The sequence below is a fragment of the Spermophilus citellus genome (assembly GCF_964194105.1).
Source record: "Spermophilus citellus genome assembly, chromosome: 2".
Taxonomy (NCBI): Eukaryota; Metazoa; Chordata; class Mammalia; order Rodentia; family Sciuridae; genus Spermophilus; species Spermophilus citellus.
In genome coordinates, this window is record NC_138183.1 from 203619202 (window position 1) to 203642884 (window position 23683).

Consider the following 23683-nt stretch of genomic DNA (forward strand, 5'->3'; position numbering starts at 1 on the left):
CATAAATCTTGGATGCCTATTTGATAGGAGTATAGGGGTAAGACACAGAAACAAAAAGCTGACTAACACTAATGCAATTTAGTAGTTCCTACAGTCAATGAGTTTTGGAAATTGTGAAGGAGGTGTTGAGATAAGCGCTGAAAATGAAGAACAGGAGGTCATGGCTGAGTAAAAAGTAGAGGCCAGAGGAGGACCTACAAAAATAGAGGCAGTGATAAGCAAGTTTTCTGCGAGGAATCAATCTGCCTTTTTAGTTGTGATAAAGCAAATGGAATAAGTAAGGAAAATTTGGACAGAAGAGAAAAAGAGTACATACACCAATGTTACCATTAATAAAGCTTCAGAGACTAACAAAATTTAAGAACTAGAAAGGACCTTGGAGGACATTTAATTTAAGTTCATTAGACATTATGTGTCAGTTGTTTAGTTCAGAATCTAAAGGCTGATATAAATGTTTGTATAAGCAATGGTCAGTCATAATACATGTTAGCAGTAAAGAAGCAATACCCAATAATTGATTATAAAGAATTGGGGCTAGATATGTAGCTCAGTGGTAGAGCACTTGCCTAGCACATGTGTGGCACTGGGTTCAATCTTCAGCATCTCATAAAAATAAATAAATAAATAAATAAATAAATAAATAAATAAATAAAGGTATTATGTCTTTTTACAACTAAAAAGAAAAAGAAAAGAAAAGAAGGAAGAAAGAAAGAATTACCCACACCAGGAAAATCTCTCCTAAATCTTTGCATGTTTTTATTAACGAAAGCATTTGGTACAGGTCTTCATATTCAGAACCAAAACATTCATTTCTTTGATTCTTACCTTAACTATCTTTACAAAGACTAAAGGACTCTTCTCCTACGAATGAAGAATCTTTAAGTTTTTGATTCCTATATTCTCTACATAAAACTACCAGGAGCAAAATATGACCACTACTATATTCTCTATGGTTCTGAGTTCAGGTTGTTTTCTTTTACAGACTTCAAGGAACTTTTAGATTTATTGGTTCCAATATAGTGCTCTTTCCAGAAACTGAAGTGGGAATAATACTCATTGTTTATAAAACAGCATCTTTATTGTGAGTCACACTGGCTCTATTTCTCCTTTTACATGGCTAATTCCTTGAAAATAGAAACGAAATGTTTTTCACATATTTAATATCTTCAGAGGGAGCTAGACAAATGTTGATTGTTGGTTAATAAGAATGCCATAATGATAAACTATGGCTCCATGGTACTGATTAAATGTAAATACAGTTTGCATCTATGCATCCATTAGATCTTTCTCTCTAGCAGACTGATAGAGGAATCACTGTATTATTTCCTACAAGTAAGAGTTCTACTAATACCATCCCTGTCAAATTTTCAAAAAGATTTTAATCAACTATTGAAAATTCAGTTGTACAAAATTTTTATGTACTTCTGAAACATCCTATACTTACATTTTTCTAACCACAAATGAAGATTATAAGCATAATAATAAATAATATTTGGATTATATTATGTTTAATTGATAACAAGTTGAACAAAGGTTAAAAATGCTTCTCTAGTTTTAACTACTATACTAATTCCGTCTATAAATTATGTATTCATTTTATAAGAATTATACCTCATCAAAGAGATCACAGGATCTATAGGGTGGGCCTCTTTCTGAAACAAAACCTGCAAATGCCATTCCATTAAGTACTTTAGAGAGGAAATCATTCTCAACCAAACCACGCTGTCCCAAGAAAGCTGTCTGTAAAGAAAGAAAATGAGAAATGATAATTTATTACTTGGTAATGAAAAAATGGTAAAAATAAAATTACAATGTAATGATCAAAGTCTGTATAAATGCCTTCATGAATAACTATGCATTGTTATAAAATATATTTCTTTCAAAAAGGGTTTTTGTCTAAATACCTGAAATAAAAAAATAAATCTGTCTATATAACAGGAGGAAAAATCAGAAACTAACAATCAACTTAAAAAAAAATTTAAAGTTAACATGCTCTAAAGCAAAATATTGTCGGTAACTTAGTATTATTAAAAATTGTCAGGGCTAGTGGCTGATGCTGAGGCTTAGCGATAGTGTACTTGCCTAGCATGTGCGAGGCACTGGGTTAAATTCTCAGCACCACATATAAATAAATAAAATAAAGATCTATCAACAACTAAAAAAAAAAATTGGCTGGGGCTATAGCTCAGTGGCAGAGTGCTTGTGTAGCATGTGTGAGGCACTGGGTTCAATCCTTAGCACCACATAAAAATAAATACAATAAAGGCATGCTGTGCATATACAACTACAAAACAACAACAACAACAAAATTGTCATCTAAGCACTCAAAGCAGAGGTTTTTAAGTCACATTTGATAAATTAAAGTAAAAAAATATGGCTGGAAAAAAATGAACTAGATTTAAAAATTTAAATCAGAGTCTGCTTTTTGAAGGATGTAATTTGGTACTGTATCTTACTTTGTGAAAATGTATTACAGGCTCCGCATGAATTCTTATAAGTTGTAGGCATGATCTATATCCTTGGAAAAGTTGTGCAAATAGTCTAAGGAAAACTGCTCGTACTTCTTTATCCTGAAAATATAAGAAATACATTAGGTAATTTAATTTCTTTTAAAAAAAACTTGTCAAAAAGATGAAAAAGAAATCTGGAAAGACTAAATCTGTCTGTGCTTCCCATCTTTGGGTAGTTTAGGCTGTTAAATAGTTCTTCATACTAAATCAAACCAAACTTGCCTTAGTATGCCCAATTTTCCTCTGGAGAAAAAAAATAATGCATTATTCTCTTGTACCATGTTAAAGGAGGGCATATCTCCCAAGTCCTTTGACTTCTATGCCCACCAAAAGAATGCATATAAAAGGGGGGAAAAACCTCAAGAGACTAAATTTTAAAAGCTTATGAAATCCTTCCAAAATTTATCTAACGTATAAAAATCTATTCTTATTTTAATAAAATATGATTTAAAAATCTGCTTTGATGATCTACATTTTAATAGAACCATGGTTTCAAAACTGTAAGAAAAGTTATAGATTTATTTAATTGATAAGGAAATGGAGGTCATGAATGTAGTTGTCAAAGTTGCCTAGTTCTATGAGGCTCCTATTAGGCCATGAATTTTATCTCTAAGAAACTTACTGGAAAAAAATAAAAAGGGGCCTCTGTTATTACTCTCCACGTTATGACTTTGAATTAGAACTCTCTTATTCACTCACTCTTCAATTTATTCTCTCTGATGATAACATTCACTGTTTTCACTTTTGTAAGCTTTCTCCTTTTAAAAATACTTGCCCTGACCTTTTCAATCTGGCAGTTTTCCAAGCTAGAAACCAGGTTTCAATTTTTGTCCTATACTTAACTGGTCTCCTCCAGCAACATTCATAGCCCCTTTCCTACAGGGCCATTAGCACCTTCTAGAGTAGAACACAAGGACAGTTGGTAGTGTTTTGTCTATTTTCTAATTTAGGTATTTTGGGGGGTACTTTTTACATCTAACTCTAACTTCACTCAGTTTCTTTAACAATTCTACAAACAGAAATATAGGTCTCTTGAAAAAATACCAATTTAAATATTCAACTTCTTACCAGCATTTTTGAGTGAGATAAAGCTGTTCGTGGAGGAGGAAAAGCATGATCTGCTACTTCCAAATCTGGGTGTAAAATCTAAAACAAAAAAGCTTTGTTATAAAAAATATCTTAAAATCAATAAGATTATCCTTAATCTCCTTATGGCATTAAAATGAAATGTGAATACAGAAAATATGTTATATTCCCTCCATGAAATACAAAACTATAATTCAGTTAGCTGAGGTAGCTCATTTTTTTAGTTGTAGATGGACACAATACCTTTATTTATTTATCTTTATGTGGTGCTGAGGATAGAGCCTAGTGCCTCACACATGCAAGCAAGCACTCTACCACTGAGCCATAATCCCAGCCCTCTCATGTACTTTTGTGGAAAGATCTCCAAGAGAAAACAGGGGCAAACCCATTCTAAAAAAAAATCCTCATAATACGATCTTATAAAATAAAATGAACCCTAGATGTACACAGACATGTACATGCTGATATAAAAAAAAATGAGAATGGAAAGTTCTCAAAGAATATACCAAACTATAAAATATTAGTAACTACTGGGAAGAGAATAATCTGGGGCAGAGCTTTGTATCAATGTAGACGGGTTTTAGAAAACAGGTATTTGTTTTTATGTTTCATAGTAAAATTAAAAACTGAATTAACTAAAGTACTGAGGAGAAAGTTTAAACTTTGTAGTCCAGAATGGGAAAGTACAATACAATGTGATGAATCTTATTAAGTATATAAATATTATAACATATGAAATATAAAGTATAACTAATTCAACCCGGGGAAAGTTAAAAAGAATAAGAGGATTAACGTATGAGTTAGGCTTTGAAGTAAAGCACGTTGGAGAGGAGGAGGCAAAGAAGGGTCCATGAAGGACTTGCACAGAGAAAAAGAAATTATACTTTATCAGTGTACAACAATGTTTTGTCTTTGCAGAACCATTTTCAAATACTAAGGTTTTCTTTCATGGAATAGTTAGATCAAGACTTGAAACTACCCTTAAAATCAACTACTGACAATAATTATAAACAAATCACTCAGTCACTACTACATTATGATAATGTTTTGTTATCTATTAAAATCATCCATGGTTATTATACTGTTGAAGTACTGCATTGACATTTGATTACAATTATTTACTAACCAAATGAAGCTCATATACTTACATGTTGAAGTTCCCATATGGTCCATCAAATATGATATCTTTTTGGTCCTAATTTGACAGTATACTATGTTCTTATCTCTTATTCATAGTATATAGTGCTATACACTGTGGTACATAATTCATCATTGTGCTTGATGACTATAACAGCAGGTGTACTTAGTTTTACCAAAAATGATTTTAAACATTAATCAAATTTGGTGGCAATTTTGTTGTAGGGTAAAGTATACCAGTAAGCAGCAAAATTTCTATGAAGTCACTATTTCAAAACTAAAATTCTTATTATTGTTAATTTTGATATTTAATCCCTGAAAAAATCATTAGCATCACTGTCAAATGTTCACAAAAATGACTTAATCATTAAAAAATTTCTAGAAATAATAAACTTTCCTCAATCACTCAAATACTACTTTTTCAGGTGTTATTATATTAATATGCCATCTGTGCATTTATATGGTTAATATTTTCATTTAAATACACTCACCTTTTAAAACCTAGATTTTCTTAGATGACATTATCTGTGAAATCACAGGTTTTGAATGATATTTTAAATATACATTATAATAAACTATAATTATTATAATTTAAAAAGGTTGACTATATCCCATCCAAAATCATCTCCTGGTTTCACTTTGGGAAATAGACATGTACTTATCTCTGTGTAAGCCATTCATCCTATATATAAAGACCATGAAATAGGTCTAGAAATGAGATGCAATTTATTCAATAATATCAAATTGCAAATTTTCTGAAAATAAAATCCCTCCTGGTAAACACCTGACTTCTAAGTTTCTATTTAAGGAAAACAGCAGATTGGAATATTATTAAGAATATGAAGGCCTTAGTTCTACTAACATCTTGGAAAGGAATGCAGAATTTCTTTCTTTCTTTTCTTTTTTTTTTTGTATTGGGGATTGAACTCATGGGCACTTAGTTCTACTAACATCTTGAAAAGGAATGCAGAATTTCTTTCTTTCTTTTCTTTTTTTTTTTTTTTTTTTTGTATTGGGGATTGAACTCATGGGCACTTAACCACTGAGCCACAACCTCAGACTTTGTTTATATTTTATTTAGGGACTGGGTCTTGCTGAGTTTCTTTGGGCTTCACTAAGTTGCTCAGGTTGGCTTTGAATTTATGATCCTCATGCCTCAGCCTCCAGAGCTGCTGGGATAACGGGCATGAGCCACTGGCCAGAATGCAGAATTTCTAACTTTTGATTTACTGATCATGGATAAATAATCACCGAAAGGACTGTCAATAGAATAAAATAGTGTATTTTTAAAAATCAACTTAAGTAAAATAATGTAACTATAAGAAAATTAAGTTTGTTTCAGTGTGAAAAGCCCTGGCCATAAGATTCATTTAGAACTTGACTGCACAGTATATTAAATATTTAATGTTTCAAAAGTCTTATCTTTCTCTACTAACCTAAAAACATTGTCAAGGCCACATTACCCTGTTTTGCAGGTAGCACATCTACCACAGAGGAATGAGATGCCAGAACAGACATTAGGAAACAGAAATTAACTTGTAATTGGGGATGTTAGGGGAATCAGGGGTTTTGAGGTAGTCTTATCGTTGTGTTCACATGGGTATTTCCAATATCTAACACAGTATATGGTATATAATAGCTACTGAATAAATATGCTGGGTGAAGAAATGAACATAGAATATTCAATTAGCATTCAAAGTATAGTCCTTAGATAATTACCTGGTAAATGAAGAATTCTATTCCAAAAACTGGAAGGGAATACATTCATGCTTCAAAAACATAACTCTCCTTAAATTACACTGACAATGAATTTTAATTCCAATTGTTTCAGATTTAGATGAGGAAAAATTTACTATTAAAAAATATCATACCAATGAAAGAGCTGCTTGAGTCTGATGTAGAAGTGGCTCTGGGAGGGAAGAGAGATGAATACATTCAGGAATTTTGATAGTGCCACCATCCAAATCCGCTATGATTACATCTAACTGAAAGAGATGAAAAAATATTAACCCATAATTAATAAAGTAGATTTGTTGTTAAGCAAATTAACTTGGCCTTGATTAATTCAAAATGAGAAGAATTGACTATGGAAGGGACACCTGGCTGTCTACAGTAGAGTTCTGGATCCATGGCTTCTCAGCTACCCTCTGTTTCTCAGCTTCCTTTGAAATTAGGTGTTGCTTGTAGCTAAATTTCTGCCTATGGAACATGAGAAATGACACGTGTACCCCCAGCCCTCAAAACGAGGTATTTAAGGCTCTCTTATGCCCTGTCCTCTATCCATAGGCTGAAACTATGAAATGGCAGCAATCTAGCCTCAAGTATTCAGATTCTGACAGTGCCTGAGAGGATTCTGGTAGAGAAACAAGGAAGGAAGCTTGGATTTTAAATGACTTAAAAGAGCAAACTGGCCTGGCATAATGGAACATGTCTATGGACTGCTGTATAAATGTTAAATAAAATTTTATTTTGTCCAAACCATTGCATTTTTATGCTTTATAGTAGTAGTTTAGATATATCCTAAATAAATTAATATTTATTATAAGAGTTAACCAACATAAAAAGGTACATAAAAAGTATATTAAGGGCTGGGGATGTGGCTCAAGCGGTAACACGCTCGCCTGGCATGCGCGGGGTGCTGGTTCGATCCTCAGCACCACATAAAAATAAAGATGTCGTGTCCACCGAAAACTGAAAAATAAATACTAAAAAATTCTCTCTCTCTCTCTCTCTCTCTCTCTTTTAAAAAAAAGTATATTAAAAGGGTAACATTTAGGTGCTTATGCAAAAACCTAATTTTTAACCATTTTATAAGTGAAAAACACTTAAACATAAAGATATGGGAAACTAACCAAAATTAGTGAAGTTGTTTCACTGATAATGTGATTGTAATTTATTCTAATTTGTTCATTAAAAATTTAAGATCTTACATTTGGTAACATTTGCTTTGTCCTATTTCCAGTGACTACTTATATTTAGTAGTAATAAAATCATCTATAAACTATATGGATATTTTTCTATTTAGTAGTGATTAGGTTTTACTGATTTATTTATCTTTTTATATGGTGATACTAAAGTTAAATAGGAACTAGATATCACAACATACAAGGTTAGGAAGAATAATTCCTATATGAATGAGGGTCTTGTTTATAATGCTGAATAATCTTCTATTTATTTAAATCATATCTCTAATTTGATTATAATTACAATTTAATTACTGTGTAAATTTCAACAGAGCTCATTTACTTGCTAGCATTTGAAAATAAAACAGAAGTAGAATAACAAAGTCTTAAAGATCTGTGAACCACAAAGATAATCTAAACTTGTCAGTAAATCTTTTCTTCTTTCTTTAAAAACTGTCATATAAACCCTCCTTACATTCCACTTAGAATTTGAAAGTATACTCTTCATCTCACATAAGGAAACCCATTCCATTACTGCACAACTTTATCAGAAATGCTTAAACTGAAGTGGCTTAACAAATGTTTATATAGAAATGGCTTATATTTAAGTGACCTATGACAGTTACCTAAATGTTTATTTTTAGCTATTGAATAGTATCAGATTATCTTAAACATTTCCTTATGTTAGCATACAATATAGTTTTCTAAACTCTTGACAATCCTGGATATCCTCTTCTGAAGTTCTTTATCTTGTTAGTCCCTCTTAAAGTTCAATATCCAGAACTAAATACATTGTTCTAGAACTGCTTTTTCCCTTTTTGGTATTTCTATTCATATGGAATTAAGAATACAAAAATTTGATGGGGGATCATACCAAACTTGGTTCCACTTAAACTAAACTCTTCTGTGAACACTTTTACTTCGCTAGTTATCAGCCATTCAGTGTTATATGTCTCACTTTAAATATGAATAAATTAAGCTCTAATAAGTATAAATAAAATATTAATTAATAAATTAATTATCTTCTTTTCTCATGTATAAAAACACAAATAATATATTCAGAGTGGTATTTAAATATATTTACGAATTCCTTTGTAAACTCTCCTATATATGCAATAAGGCAAAATTAATATATTTTGACTCTTCAATGATGTTCTTCTAGTCACTGTTGATAATGCAACAGATCTGCAAATAGTAATTAGCTAAAATGTTACAGGACTAAAAGAAATATAAAAGGCTTCTGAAATCAATAACTAGAAATTTTAACAATGAATAGATGAATACTTACAAGTTCATGGATATCAGTTTTAAAGACAGAATGTACTCCAATAATGAAAGGTGTTGGGGAACTCAGAACTTCCAGTAGTTGAGCTGGGAGAATGGGAATATAAGGATAACTGGAAATAATAAAAATATGTGTCATACATTTGTTTTTCCACAACATAAACACATTTTCTTTCACTTTTTATGTTGCATGAATTTTAGATGAACTATATTTAGAAATTATCAATGGTGTCATGCTTCTTAAAATTGTAAAAGAAACAATTTTTAAAAATCTTTAAGATATTATTAAACATAACAGGACACAAAGTAAATGGAACAAAGGCAAATTTCCTTATCCCTTCTTCCTCTTAATTAAGTAGTCTCTTTAGGTCTTTTAGTATTTTTTGAAAAGATTTTTCCTTAAATAGAAACTTGACAATCCAGAATAACACTGATGGAACCTCTTCTCTCAAGACTAAGTAATGATTTGTCTATGTAATCTACTCATTCAAATTTCACTTTCAATACTTAATGTTTGCATTCAGTAAGAATGGCATGCTCTCTCTCTTACACACACACACACACACACACACACACACACACACGTACACACCAAGAACATTCTATTTTATCTATAAGGTAAATAAAAGTACATAGGTAAAAAAATTTTAAAGAAATTCTGGAGATAGTCTTAAAATTTTATCCAGTTTTGTATAAACTTAAGTTTCCTAGATGTTATGATAATTGAAGTGATGAAATCAGTATATTAGGGTTCTACATAGAGCACTACTTGGCATCACTGCCTATATATTTTTTCCTTTTTATTATGGGAAATTCAAACATACTCCTGAAAAATACAGAGACAGGAAAAAATTTATAATGAAGCCCCATGTATCCAATCAAGTTTTGGCCATTACCAATGCACAATCATATATATTTCTACATACTTTTGTTCTCTTCCTTACTATATTATTTTGAAGAAAACCCCAGATATTTACATCTAAATACTTGAGTAGGTATCTAAATAAGGACCTTTTTGGGGGTATTGGGGACTAAGCCCAGGAGTGCTTTATCACTGAGCTCAATCCCCAGCCTTTTAGTTTTTGAGACAGGGTCTTGCTAATAAGTTGCCCAGAGTAGCCTTAATGGGTGATCTTCCTGCTTCAGTCTCCCAAGTAGCTTGTCGCTAAATTTCTGCCAAATGTACCCAGCAAGACAAGGAGTCTTTATTAATAGAACAACAGTACCATTATAACTTCTAAAAATTAACAATAATCCTTCAATATCAAACAACCCTGACTAAAGACTTTTATCACAAACTGCATTCAAGAGAATTAAATGTTAGTAACAATACCATTCAAATTAAAAATTGGGTTTTTCCCCCCACTAAGTTATCCAATACTCAGTAAGGGATAACATGGAAAAGCCCAAATTCTAGGCTACATTTTATTAAAATCATGACTCTTGATATGGTAAAACTATAAAATATGACTGAGTAATTAAAAATCATTGTATCATGACATTTTGACTTGTCAATAAGTAATGCATAATTTGGGAATAAATAAAATTATCAAGCAAAAACCTCACCTATATTTAAGAGGAAACATTAATGATTCCAGGGCTCTACAGGCATCACTAAGTCTCTGGAAACTTGCAGAATGGAAGAGAACCTTATTTTCTGTAAGGACTGCACAAAAGAGGCTGAGGACATTTTGAATTCCTGAAAATACAAGAGCAAAGGCTTACCAAATGCATTTAATTATATTTGTGTTGCCAACAATCTTACACTTGAAATAACATAGAGAGAAAAAGTCAATATTTGTGGGCTATCTGAAGGAAAATATTTGGTTAAACTATAAATTCTACATAAACTATGAGTGTTTGTTTTCTCAGACTTTTAGTTTTGTCTTTATTCTTCAAATCAGTGTAACAACACTCACTGAACATATTAATTGTTTGGAAATACACAATTATTTTCTTTCCAAATTCATCTCCAAGGTTGTACTGAAGTTCATGTGTTAGATGTTGGCATTATTCTAATGTTTTCCCCTTTCAAGTCTACTTGTCTAATATTAATACAGTCTTGTGTTTCATAATGATTTTTTGGTCATTTATGGACTGAATATTCAATAATAGTCCCCTAAGATTATAACAGATGTTATAAATTCCTATTACCTAGTGACACTGTAACTGTCCTAACACTGTAACACAATACATCACTCACATATTTGTGATCAGCTGGCAAAAACAAATCTTCCATGCTGCCAGTCATATTAAAAGTATAGCATTCAATTAGGTACAGTATATAAAACTTGATAATAAAAATAAATGACTATAAGAGGCTCACGTATTTATTATACCATACATTTTATTAGTGTATACTCTACTAATTAAAAAATAGTAAGCCATGTTACGCTTGCAGCAGCCTCATACATCCTGTATTTACTGTGTCTTTTGCTTTTATCATTTTCTCTTATGCTTGATTTAATCTCTGTTGTTTATTTATTATGGCCCTAGGTATAATAAACTATTGTTTCTTTCCTCCTTCCTCTCCCTCTCTCCCTAGTTTTGTGCAGGTATATATACTTAATGATATTCAAACAATGATGAAACTGACTAACAAAGCACTCCTCAGACTGCATTCCTGTCATTAAGTGACACCACAATTATATAATTGCATTAGCTTTATTGCTTTTGCAATTTGCCTGGTATATCTTTTTCCACCTTTTATTTCAATTTTTCTTCTAATTTTTGTAAATGGCTTTTTTCCCCCCCCAGTGCTAGGGAATAAACCCAGGGCTTCACATTTGCTAGGCAAGCACTCTACCACTAAGCTACACCCCTAGCCTCTGATATATTTTTAAATCCAGTCTAATAAACTTCGTCTCTTAATTAGATCATCTAATTGAATTACTAATTACAAGTATTGATATACACACTATATAAAGATAGCTATACACACAGTAGTTTATTTCATGCTATTTATTTGTTATGCCTCTTTTTATTTCTATTGCCTTTTTTGTACTCCCTCTACTAGTGTGAAATTTTATAAGCACTCTTAATTAAATTTTACTCTTATAATTTCTAAAAGTGGCAACTCTAGAAAATACACCATGCATAATTACCAAGATGAAGTTAAATTAAGTACACCATTTCTTACTTTTTCTTTTTATTATTGACCCAAATCGTGTTTTGTATATCACTTTAACCTTAATAACACGGTTTCATTAAATCAAGGAGTCTCTTTCCTTTTCTCAAGGTGCACTATTTCCTGTATTTCTCTGTGCCATAGCTTACGCCTTCATGTAACATGTGCAAATTTCTTCTTGGTCCACCATTAACTGCTATTCCCTTTAATCAATTCTAACTTATTCCATGGAATATGTGAAAACCTTTAGTTCAAATTTTTTTAAAAAAATTGTTCTAATTAGTTATACATGACAGTAGAATGCATTTTGACACATTATACACAAATGGAGTACAACTTTTCATTCCTCTGGCTGTACATGGTGCAAGGTCACACTGGTCGTGTAATCATACATTTATACAGGATAATAATGTTTGCCTCATTTGACTGTTCTTCCCACCCCAACAACCCCTCCCCTCCTCTCCCCCTCTGCCCAATCCAAAGTTCCTTCAATCTTTCCTACCCACTCCCACATTATGGAGTAGCATCCGCTTATCAGAGAAAACATTCGGCCTTTGGTTTTGGAGGTTTGGCTTATTTTGTTTAGCATGATATTCTCCAGATCCATCCATTTACCTGAAATGCCATAATTTCATTCTTCTTTAAGACTGAGTAATATTCCACTATGTATATATATCACATTTTCTTTATCCATTCACCTGTTGAAGGGCATCTAGGCTGGTTCCATAGTTTAGCTACTGTGAATTGAGCTGCTATAAATATGGATGTGGCAGCATCACTGTAGATGCTGATTTTAAATTGGAATAGCTAGGTCAAATAGTGGCCCCATTCCAAGTTTTCTGAGGACTCTCCATACTGCTTTCCAGAGTGGCTGCACCAATGTGAAATCCCACCAGCAATGTCTGAGTGAACATTTTTCCTTCCCTCTTCGCCAACACTTAATATTGCTGGTATTCTTGATAACTGCCATCTGACTAGAGTGAGATGAAATCTTAATTTTAATATTCTCTAATCCAGACTAATGTAAAAGTTTCATAACTAGTTTTCCTAATCCAGTCTTTATTTCCTTCAACTCCATACAGTGTCTAGAATAAAAGAAGTAAAATACAAATCTGATTATGAAACTTTTACTCCTCAAACCTTTGATATCTTCCTATTCTTTTGGGCAGTGGTTTTCAAATGTATTCTATTCCACACAAGCAACTTAGCAAATGAAGCTTTGCTTTCAACTTGTTTTATATATTAATCTCACTGAACCTCAGAAAGTAAAATGAAAAGGAAAAAAAACCCCTCAAACACCTATCTCATAAGGTTGCTATGCATAAGAAATGAGGTAATGCATAAGTTCTCAGCATAGTACCTTGATAAATTATCAATGCATATTAGCTGAAAATGTATGCAATAACACATAAGTATGCAACATGTAAGTTATGACATTATTATTGTAATTGTTGTGGTTCTTGCCATTAGGGTTCTTGATGCTAAAAATGTCTGAAAACACATACAAAATTAAGTCTGCACTCTATACCAAAATCATCTCATCCTTCCAGCCTCAGTATTATGTGATCAATATGAAACTTATCTAGCTCTCAGAACTCTTCTTTCACCTTCTATTTCTGCTTTCTTTGCTCATGTTCTGTTTGTCTGATGCTCTCTTTGTTAAAATTTGAGTTACTCAAAGACTACACTGGGCCTTACATACTGCTGAACCCTTCTGCCTAACACATAACTACTACAAAGCTGGCACTCAAGTCTGTTTCACTAAACTGAAAAGCATCTGAATAGTGCAGTGAGTCACTCAAAAGACTTTAAAGCTTTCACAAAAAGGTATCAAATTCTGCATATAAGTGGGATCATGCAGTATTGGTCTTTCTGTTCCAGGCTTATTTTACTTAAAATAGTGTCTTCCAGGTTCATCTATAACAACAAATGATAGTATTTCCTCCTTTTTGGGAGGAGGGAGCAGGGAAATGGGGAGATGGTGATCAAAGGATAGAAAGTTTTAGTTAGATGAGAAAAATAAGATTCTGAGATCTATTGTATAGCAGAGTGACTATAGTCAATAAAAATGCATATCTTAAAAAACCTGAGAGTAAATTTCAAAGGTTTCAGAACGAGGATAGAATTTTAAAGGCCTCAAGAGAACAATGTCTGGTCACATTTAAGGGCAAGGCAATGAGAATTATTTCTAATTTCTCAGCACACTTTAAAATTCAGGAGGGTTTGGAATGATGTCATCCAAGATTGCTGTATCAACAAAGCTATTCTTCAGAATTGAAGCAAAAATAAGAACCTTCCAAGATAAGTACAAAGTAAAAGAATTCAGGACTACTAAGCCAGCACTACAGAAAATACTTAAATAAAACCACAAGACTTTTGGTGTTCCTATGTAGCAGTGAAAATGAGTAAGTGATCACAGCATACATTATCATGAATAATTTCCTCAAATGTAATTGTTAGTGAGGAAAGTAAGGTGCATAATGATTACATAGTATTATGTAATGTAAAAACCATGCAAAACTCTACTGTATATGGCTTAAATATATATAAACATGGAAAGTATAAAAATATGTCTGGGACTAACAAACATCAAACTCAGCATGGTCTTTATCTCTGAAAAGAACAGAAATACACAGTATATTTTCTATGTATTAAGATACATTAGGAATACAAAGATTTAAAAAAAATATGTCTTTGGAAACAATTTAAAACTTATAGAAAAGTATTAAGTCTGAGTAGTACACAGATCAAGCATCCATATAGAATGTATTGTGTTTAACCTATTATTAAAATTTTGTTCCATTTGCTTCAACATTTGTAACCACATGCTAGAGGACATTTTGTCTAAGGCATTTGAGTTTAAGTTGCATACATCATGACATTTGCTCCTAGACACTTCAGTGTATATTCCTAAGAATAAAGACATTTTCTTTTACAACCAGAGTAGAGTTATTGCCTTTAGAAATTTAACAACCATAAACAATATTTTAAATTTAATCTCCCATTTATACACCAACTTTGTCAACTGACCCAATTTTTTTTATGATTAAAAACTGAACATTAGTCTGTATTTTATTGCCTAAGACACTAGGCACTAGCTTTTATGGATTTGGGATATTATACATAAAAATATATTTATAATATAATCCAATATGCATACATACATCCATACATGTACATGTGTATATGTATGTGTGCACACTAATGTAAATATGTATATGAATATAAACATAATCAGTAACAAACTTTCTTGAAAAATGATTGATTACTCTTATTATGATAAACCAAGATATCTTCTGTTGTGGATTACCACAATTCATTAAAATATCCTTTGTGAGACCCCACTAAGTTAATGGCCCATTAAAGTCTTAAATTTGAAAAACATGTGACCCAATTTTTTTTGTGTGTGTGGTACTAGGGATTGGACTCAGAGGTGCTTTACCACTGAGCTATATCCCCAACCCTTTTAGATTGAGACAGGGCTTTGCTAAATTGCTAAGGTTGGCTTTAAACTTGCAATCTTCTGCCTCAGGATTCCAGGTCTCCAAGATTATAGGAATGCACTACCATGACCAAACAAATAAATATTCTTTAAGAGACTTTTTCTTCAAACTTCATTCTAGGATCAGATATTTCATTTAGTTTTTATGTTTCCTTAGTCTCATTCAAGAGAGGGAACTTCTACAACTTTTCTTTTTTTAAAAAAAAAAAGTTTTGAGTTAAAAGTCACGTAGCCTAAAATTAAGTTGCTAAAGGTGAACAACTCAGTGGCACGTAATACATTCACAATGTTATAAAACTACCACCTTTATCCAGTTGTAAGACATTTTCATTGGCCAAGAAAGAAACCCTAGATCCAGTAACCAGTGGCTCTGCATTTTCACCACAAACTGTTCTTAGTCATCACCAATCTGTATTCTCTATAAATTTACATTTTTGAAATTTCACATAAATAGATTCATATAATATGTAACCTCTTACGTCTGATGGTGTTTTCCACTTATGTTTTCAAGGCTCATCCTTGCTGTGTAACATGTATCAACCCTTTATTTCTTTGTATGGCTGAAGAGCTTACTTTCGTATGTTTATACCACATTTTGTTTATCCATTCATTCCTTGATGGACACTAGGACTATTTCTACTTTTTGTCTACAGTGAATAGTATGAACATTCATGTACATCTTCTTGTTTGAGTACCTGTTTTCAATTCTTTTGGATATATATCTGAGGTGAAATTGCAAGACGGTATTATAATTTTACATTTAAACTTTTGAGAAACTATATTATACAGGTGCCAAACTATTTTATATTCCCACAGCAATATGTGAGGGTTCCAATTTTTCCACATACTTGATAACACAGCTGTTTTCATATTTCCTTTTAAATCATACTTATCCTGGTAGGTATGAAGTGGTCTCTCATTGTCGTTCATTTGCTGTTGCTTGTTGTGATTGTTTTTGCAGTGCTGGAAATGAGTTTCAGGGCCCTGTGCATGCAGGGAAGAAGTTCCAGCACTGAGCTATATCCTAGCCTTCTCACTGTGGTTTTGATTTGCATTTCCCTAATGACTAATGATATTGAGGATCTTTTCATGTGATTGTCGATCATTTGTATATCTTCTTAGGAGAAATATCTATTCAAGTCCCTAGTTCAATTTTTAATTTTTTTTGTATTTCTGTTGTTGAATTATATATTCTGCATGTATGTCTTCTACTTTTTGTCTACAGTGAATAGTATGAACATGCATGTACATCCTCTTGTTTGAGTACCTGTTTTCAATTCTTTTGGATATATACCTGAGGTGAAATTGCTTTAAAGGTTGTCTTTTTTTCTTGATAATATCATTTTATGCAATAAGTTTTTTTTATTTTTGATGATATATACATATATACATATATATGTATATATATTTGTTTATCATGCCATATCTATGAATAAATTGTCAATTCAAGGTCATGAGGTTTTACTTTTGTGTTTTCTTCTAAGAGTTTATGGTTGTAAGTATTATATGTAGGTCAATGATTCATTTTGAGCTAATTTTTTGTATATGGTCTAAGGTAAGGGTAAAAACTCATTAAATCCAATTTTTCCATTATCATTTGTTGAAGTAACTATTTTCCCCCCATTTAATGGTTTTGGCACATTGTGAAAATCAATTTTGAAATCAGGAAGTGAGTCCTCAAACTATTATTTTTTAATATTGCTTTGGCTATTAAGAGAACTTTGAACAGTTCATAGAAATCTGAGAATCATCTTTTCCCGTTTCTACCAAAAAAAAAAAAAAACCCAAAAAACCTTTCTTTGGAATTTTGTTAGCAAGTGCATTGAATCTGCAGGTTGCTTTGGGCAGGATTGATATCTTAACAATACAGAATCTTCCAATCCATGTGCATGGCATGGGTCTTCTTTAATTTCTTTATGTAATGACTTATAGTTTCCAATGTACAAGTTTTTCACACCCTTGGTTAAGTTTATTCCCAGGTTATTTTATTCTTTGGAATTGTCTTAATTTCCTTTTCAGACTGTTCACTGATGGTTTACCTTTTCTTTTCTTTAGAAGACTGAAGATCATTTTTAATTCATGAGCCATACAAAAGCACTGGGTATTCCATTTTTAATCCAGTCTGATACCTCTATCTTTTGACTGGAGTGTTCACATTTGTGACATTTGTAAGGCACTGGGTTCGATTCTCAGAACCATATAAATAAATAAGTAAAATATAGATCTATTAACAATTTTAAAAATTTTAAAAAAGAAGAAAATACGTGTTTTATCATTTTGCTACTCATTTAGTACACCTGAAATCTTTTTTGTTGTTTGGCTTTTTCTTTACTGCTACAGGTTCCTGCTGTTCTAACACTAATAGATGTTTCTGAGTTTATCCTTTGTTTCTGGACAATTTTCTGAAACATGAAATAGTTATAGACAATTCTGTCTAATTCTGTACTGATTCTTGGCAGGGGTGGGGGATTTGTTAAATTCTTCATACTGCCACAATCAGAAGTACTGTCTTGATGATGCCAATTTTGATCTCAAAAATCTTATCTAAAGGCTGTCCAATTTCTCCAATGTATACCTAATATTTTTCCTTGCAACTAGTGGTGTTTTCCACTTATGCCGTTTATAGCATGACACTGTAAAACCATGTAAGTAATCCTGTTCCTTACCAAAAAGTCTGCTTAGAGTTAGCATATATTGACCTTTTCCAGAAGTCTTTACTATGATGACTACAGAATGATTTTCCAAATCTAGCACTTCTCCCCTACTTACTTAACAGCACAAACTCATGGATTCTTTTTTCTCTCCTATAAGTATTACTTCCCCCCACCAAGTATTTCTGCTCTTAATTATTTTTGATGCTAACCATGCCCTACATTTAAACAGTAGAAGCTCTTTGAACATAGTTGCTATGCCCTTGAGATCTGAACTCTTTTTTCCTCTTTCTTCTGAATTGTTACGTACTTTCTAGTTTAACAAAATAATATTGGCTCATGTACCTCCCCTGCCTCAGTTCTAAATCAATCATTTCTCTAGAGAATGGTATTAAAGACCAAGATTCTAGATGTTATATATACTACAGTATATATTAGGTCACTTCTATGTGAGTGTCTTTGTTTCTAGGCTATTTCTACATGTAGAGAGAACTAGGAAATATATGCCTGTATACACAAACACATAAATACATAAATATAATACATGTATAAAGGCACATATATTTCAGAAACACCATTACTTTCAAATCCAGTCCATCCTTATTTCCTCTATTTCAATTCATATTTGTATGTCTCTTCTTCCACTGAGGAACCCTGTATCTTAATAACACCAACACTTATTCATCTGCCAAATTCCATTATTACATACAAAACAATTTCAGAATTATTTCAGCAATTCAAACTCAAAAGAATTCAGTGTTTTCCATGTATAACTAATTAGAACTAATTTTAAAAATACTTTTTTAAAAAAGTTCACTGTTTGTAATTCTTTCCTCAAACTTGTCCCAAACTGAACTTTCATACTTAATTAATGAGTACTGTAGTTTGAGTATTCCCCAAAAGTTCATAAATGAGTCTTGATCTGCAAGGAGGCACTATTAGGAGATGGAGCCTACTGGAAAGGTCCTTAGGTCACTGGGAGAGTGCTACTCAAAGGTATTAGGGGACCCTTCCTGTCTTCTCATTCTTTGTTCCTAGTTCAAGTTGTGAACACTTACTCCTATATGTATGTGCAGCCACCACTGTCAACAGCCCTGTGAGGTGACAAAGTAAAGATTCAGCCTCAGCCAAGCCTATGATGTACCTTTTGTATTTTGAACCTCCAAAACTATAATGTTAAATAAAACTTTCATCTTTATAAATTAGTTTCTGCAGGTTATTTTACTGTAGTAATACTAGGTAACTAATACACTGTGTTACAAATTACTTTGATTAGTTTTTTCCTACTCTATAGTGTGGTTATGTCATTCACTTGAATGACAGTAGAGTTGTTTCCATATGCTTTTAGTTTTAAGATGGTATGTTTTTTCTCCTTTCTTCCCATCTATTAGATTGATCTTATTTTGTTTCTGGTTACTTAAAACATAAAGCATGCTTCCAGAAATTAAAATATACATCAAGGTATACTCAGAAAAGTGTCACTCCCATCCTGAATTAAAAGCATTTTACTAATCTGTAGAGTATATAAAGAACTCAAAAAGCTAAGCACCAAAAAAACAAATAACTGAATCAATAAATGGGCCAAGGACCTGAACAGACACTTCTCAGATATCAATCAACAAATATATGAAAAAGTGTTCAACATCTCTATCAATTAGAGAAATGCAAATCAAAACTACTCCAAGATTTCATCTCATCCCTGTCAGAATGGTAGCAATTATGAATACAAACAACAATAAGTGTTGGCAAGGATGTGAGGAAAAAGGTATACTCATACATTGCTGGTGGGACTGCAAATTTGTGCAGCCAATTTGGAATATGGAAAGCAGCATGGAGATTTCTTGAAAAACTGGGAATGGAACCACCATGTGACCCAGCTATCCCTCTCCTTGGTCTATACCCAAAGGACTTAAAAATAGCATACTACAGGGATACAGCCACATCAATATTTATAGCAGAACAATTCACAATACCTAAACTGTGGAACCAATCTAGATACCCTTCAATAGAAGAAAGGATAAAAAAAAGTGGCATATATACACAATAGAATATTACTCAGCAATAAAAGAGAATAGAATCATGGCATTTGCAGGTAAATGGATGGAGTTAGAGAAGATAATGCTAGTGAAGTTAGCCAATCCCAAATAACCAAATGCTGAATGTTTTCTCTGATATAAGGAGGCTGATTCATAGTGGGGTAGGGAGGGGGAGCATGGGAGGAATAGATGAACTCCAGATAGGGCAGAGGGGTGGAAGGGGAAGGGAGAGGGCATGGGGTTAGAAACAATGGTGGAATGTGATGGACATTATTACCCAAAGTACATGTACAAACTGGTGTGAATATACTTTGTATATAACCAGAGATATGAAAAAGTGTGCTCTATATGTGTAATAAGAATTATAATGCATTCTGCTGTCATATATAAATTAAAAATAAATAAATAAAAATCGCTACAAATTTTTAAAAAATTGTAATGCATCCTGCTGTCATGCCTAAATTTGAAAAATTAATTTAAACAAGTATTTTTCCAAATGTCAATTCCTGGTTTTTATAATGTAATGATTATGTAAACTACTGTTGGGGGAAGGTGGGTATGTGTATGTGGGGACTCTCTGTAATAACTTAGTAATCTCTTATGAATTAAACTACTTATAAAAAGTTATATTTTTGTGGATATATTAGATTCTTATGCCTGCTATCATAGTTACCACAGACTTGGTGACTTAAAACATCTTTCAGTTCTGAAGGTCAGAATTCCAACTAAAATTGAATTTTCCCAGTTTCTAGGGGCCGTTCACATTCCTCAGTATGCAGCTATCTTCCATCTTCAAAGTTGACAATGGCCAGTTGAGTTTTCTTGCATCATACGAGTCTGACACTGATTCCTATGCCCCCGTCTTTCATCTTTGAAGGCCGTTGTGAATATACTGGGCCTACATGAGGTGGCATCTACCTAAAGCAACTGGACCCTTGAGCTAGATTTTGAAGAATAAACTTTAGTTAGACAACATTAGCATTCAGTGTTGACAAAAGGTCATGTTTAAGGAAACAGAGGACTGTGGGAACAAAAGGCATTAACAGACTTAAAAGTAATTCTGCCAAGGACAAGTTCATGAGGAATTTGTATGCCATAAGTAGTAGTCCAGACTTTTCTTCATGAAGACTTTAGGAGGGAATTTGTTCCTATTTGAACTCTGTCTACCCCCAAACAAAAATAACCCATTCACATATAAAATTCTTAACACCATTTAGTATCAACTAAACTGTGAAGAAGGCAGGCATGCATTTGGAAGGGAACTCTACCCTAATTAGATTGATAATATTTAATAATCAGCTTATATTATCAAAGGGAAATATATACTTACTAAGATAGGATAAATGTCAATTTTAAAATGCATTAGGGATAATATTCTAGTGCTTAAAAAATTAATAGTGTAATACATAAGAATTATCCCATGCCTAATTGAGTTACTATATAAATTCATATTCTTAAATGTCACATGATTTAAATTCTACAAAATTATTACTCTGAAACTTTAAGAAATTGCATTGATGGTTTTTATTCCTAAGTAGCAATGTCTGCCATTGTGTTTATGGCTACAGTTAACCAGAAATTCAATCTCTCAAGTCATAATCAGCTTTCTCTATAACCTTGAATTGTTTTTCTAGTCTTCAGTAGCCATCCATCCAGAGCTGCACAATAACAGTAGAGAAGACAATATGAAAAACATTCCTGTGATAATTACTACAGATTTCACTACAATGGCACACACACATCCTGCTGATTGCTCAAATAGTAAAAAAAATTCTGAAAAATTACTTCCTGATCTCAATTTTCTTGAGGGTTAGAGTGCTAAAATTCATTGCCTCAAACATTGACAAATGTATTTATTTCCTGTTTTGAAAAAAAGGGAAAAAACTATTTTCCCCAGAATTCTCACCTTTACTGAATAATAGTTACAAATAGAACATACAATAGTTACAAATAGTTACAAATAGCACAAACAGAACACTATGTTTCAGCACTCAAATGGGTGAAGTGAGAAAGAAAATACCTTGCTTTTAATTCAGGATATTTTTCAGAAGGTCTTGCACAATCTGTAATAGTTCTTTTTGGTCAATCCATGACAGAGAATACAATGTAGAACTTGCTGGTCATGGCTTAATACAAGTGATGAAAGAGGAGATTTCTCCTTCATTCAACCAATATTTATTGAACATCTACTATATGCCATACCCTAGAATATAGCAGCGAACAAAGATAATATCACTACATTCATTTAATTCTTGTGCCATAGGAGTCTTATTAAGTAAGTTGGGGCCTAATCCCACATGATGGAGATAAGGACCTACTTTTTCTTCTATTAGACACAGGGTCTCTGGTTGTATTCCTAAATCCTTGATCCATTTTGAGTTGAGTTTTGTGCATGGTAAGAGATAGGGGTTTAATTTCATTTTGTTGCATATGGATTTCCAGTTTTCCCAGCACCATTTGTTGAAAAGGCTATCTTTTCTCCAATGCATGTTTGTTGCGCCTTTGTCTAATATAAGATAATTGTAGTTTTATGAGTTAGTCTCTGTGTCCTCTATTTTGTACCATTGGTCTACCAGTCTGTTTTGGTGCCAATACCATGCTGTTTTTGTTACTATTGCTCTGCAGCATAGTTTAAGGTCTGGTATAGTGATGCCACCTGCTTCATTCTTCCTGCTAAGGATTGCTTTAGCTATTCTGGGTCTCTTATTTTCCAGATAAATTTCATGATTGCATTTTCCATTTCTATGAGGAATGTCATTGGAATTTTGATTGGAATTGCATTAAATCTGTATAGTGCTTTTGGAAGTATGGTCATTTTGATAATATTAATTCTGCTTCTCCAAGAGCAAGGTAGATCTTTCCATCTTCTAAGGTCTTCTTTGATTTCTTTCTTTAATGTTCTGTAATTTTCATTATATAGATCTTTCGCCTCTTTCATCAAGTTGATTCCCAAGTACTTTTTTTTTTTTTTGAGGCTATTGAAAATGGGGTAGTTTTCCTCATTTCCCTTTCTGTGAGGATTTGTCACTGATATACAGAAATGCCTTTGATTTATGGGTGTTGATTTTATATTCTGCTACTTTGTTGAATTCATTTACTAGTTCTAGAAATTTTTTGGTGAAACTTTTAGGGTCTTCCAGGTATAGAATAGTGCCAATTTGAGTTCTTCTTTTCCTATGTGTAGCCCTTTAATTTCTTTCGTCTGTCTAATTGCTCTGGCCAGTGTTTCAAAAACTCTGTTAAATAGAAGTGGTGAAAGAGGGAATCCCTGTCTTGTTCCAAGTTTTGAGAGGGAATGCCTTCAACTTTTCTCCATTTATAATGATGTTGGCCTGGGGCTTAGCATTGATAGCCTTTATGGTGTTGAGATATGTTCCTGTTATCCCTAGTTTTGCTAGTGTTTTGAACATAAAGGGGTGCTGTATTTTGTCAAATGCTTTTTCTGCG

The 23683-nt window shown here is 32.5% G+C and overlaps 1 protein-coding gene across 8 annotated transcripts in view; it reads right to left on the bottom strand.

Annotated features, from left to right (window-relative positions):
- SBF2 (SET binding factor 2) overlaps positions 1–23683 on the bottom strand; it is a 438265-nt gene that overhangs the window by 191711 nt on the left and 222871 nt on the right. For all 8 annotated transcript variants that reach the window (XM_081280887.1, XM_081280893.1, XM_081280888.1 and 5 more), the window contains exons 7-12: positions 10487–10619; positions 8925–9033; positions 6605–6718; positions 3579–3656; positions 2457–2570; positions 1612–1740 (exon numbers count right to left, since the gene is read on the bottom strand). In XM_081280887.1, the coding sequence (XP_081137013.1) occupies positions 1612–1740; positions 2457–2570; positions 3579–3656; positions 6605–6718; positions 8925–9033; positions 10487–10619 (677 nt within the window). The remainder of the gene's footprint in view (positions 1–1611; positions 1741–2456; positions 2571–3578; positions 3657–6604; positions 6719–8924; positions 9034–10486; positions 10620–23683) is intronic.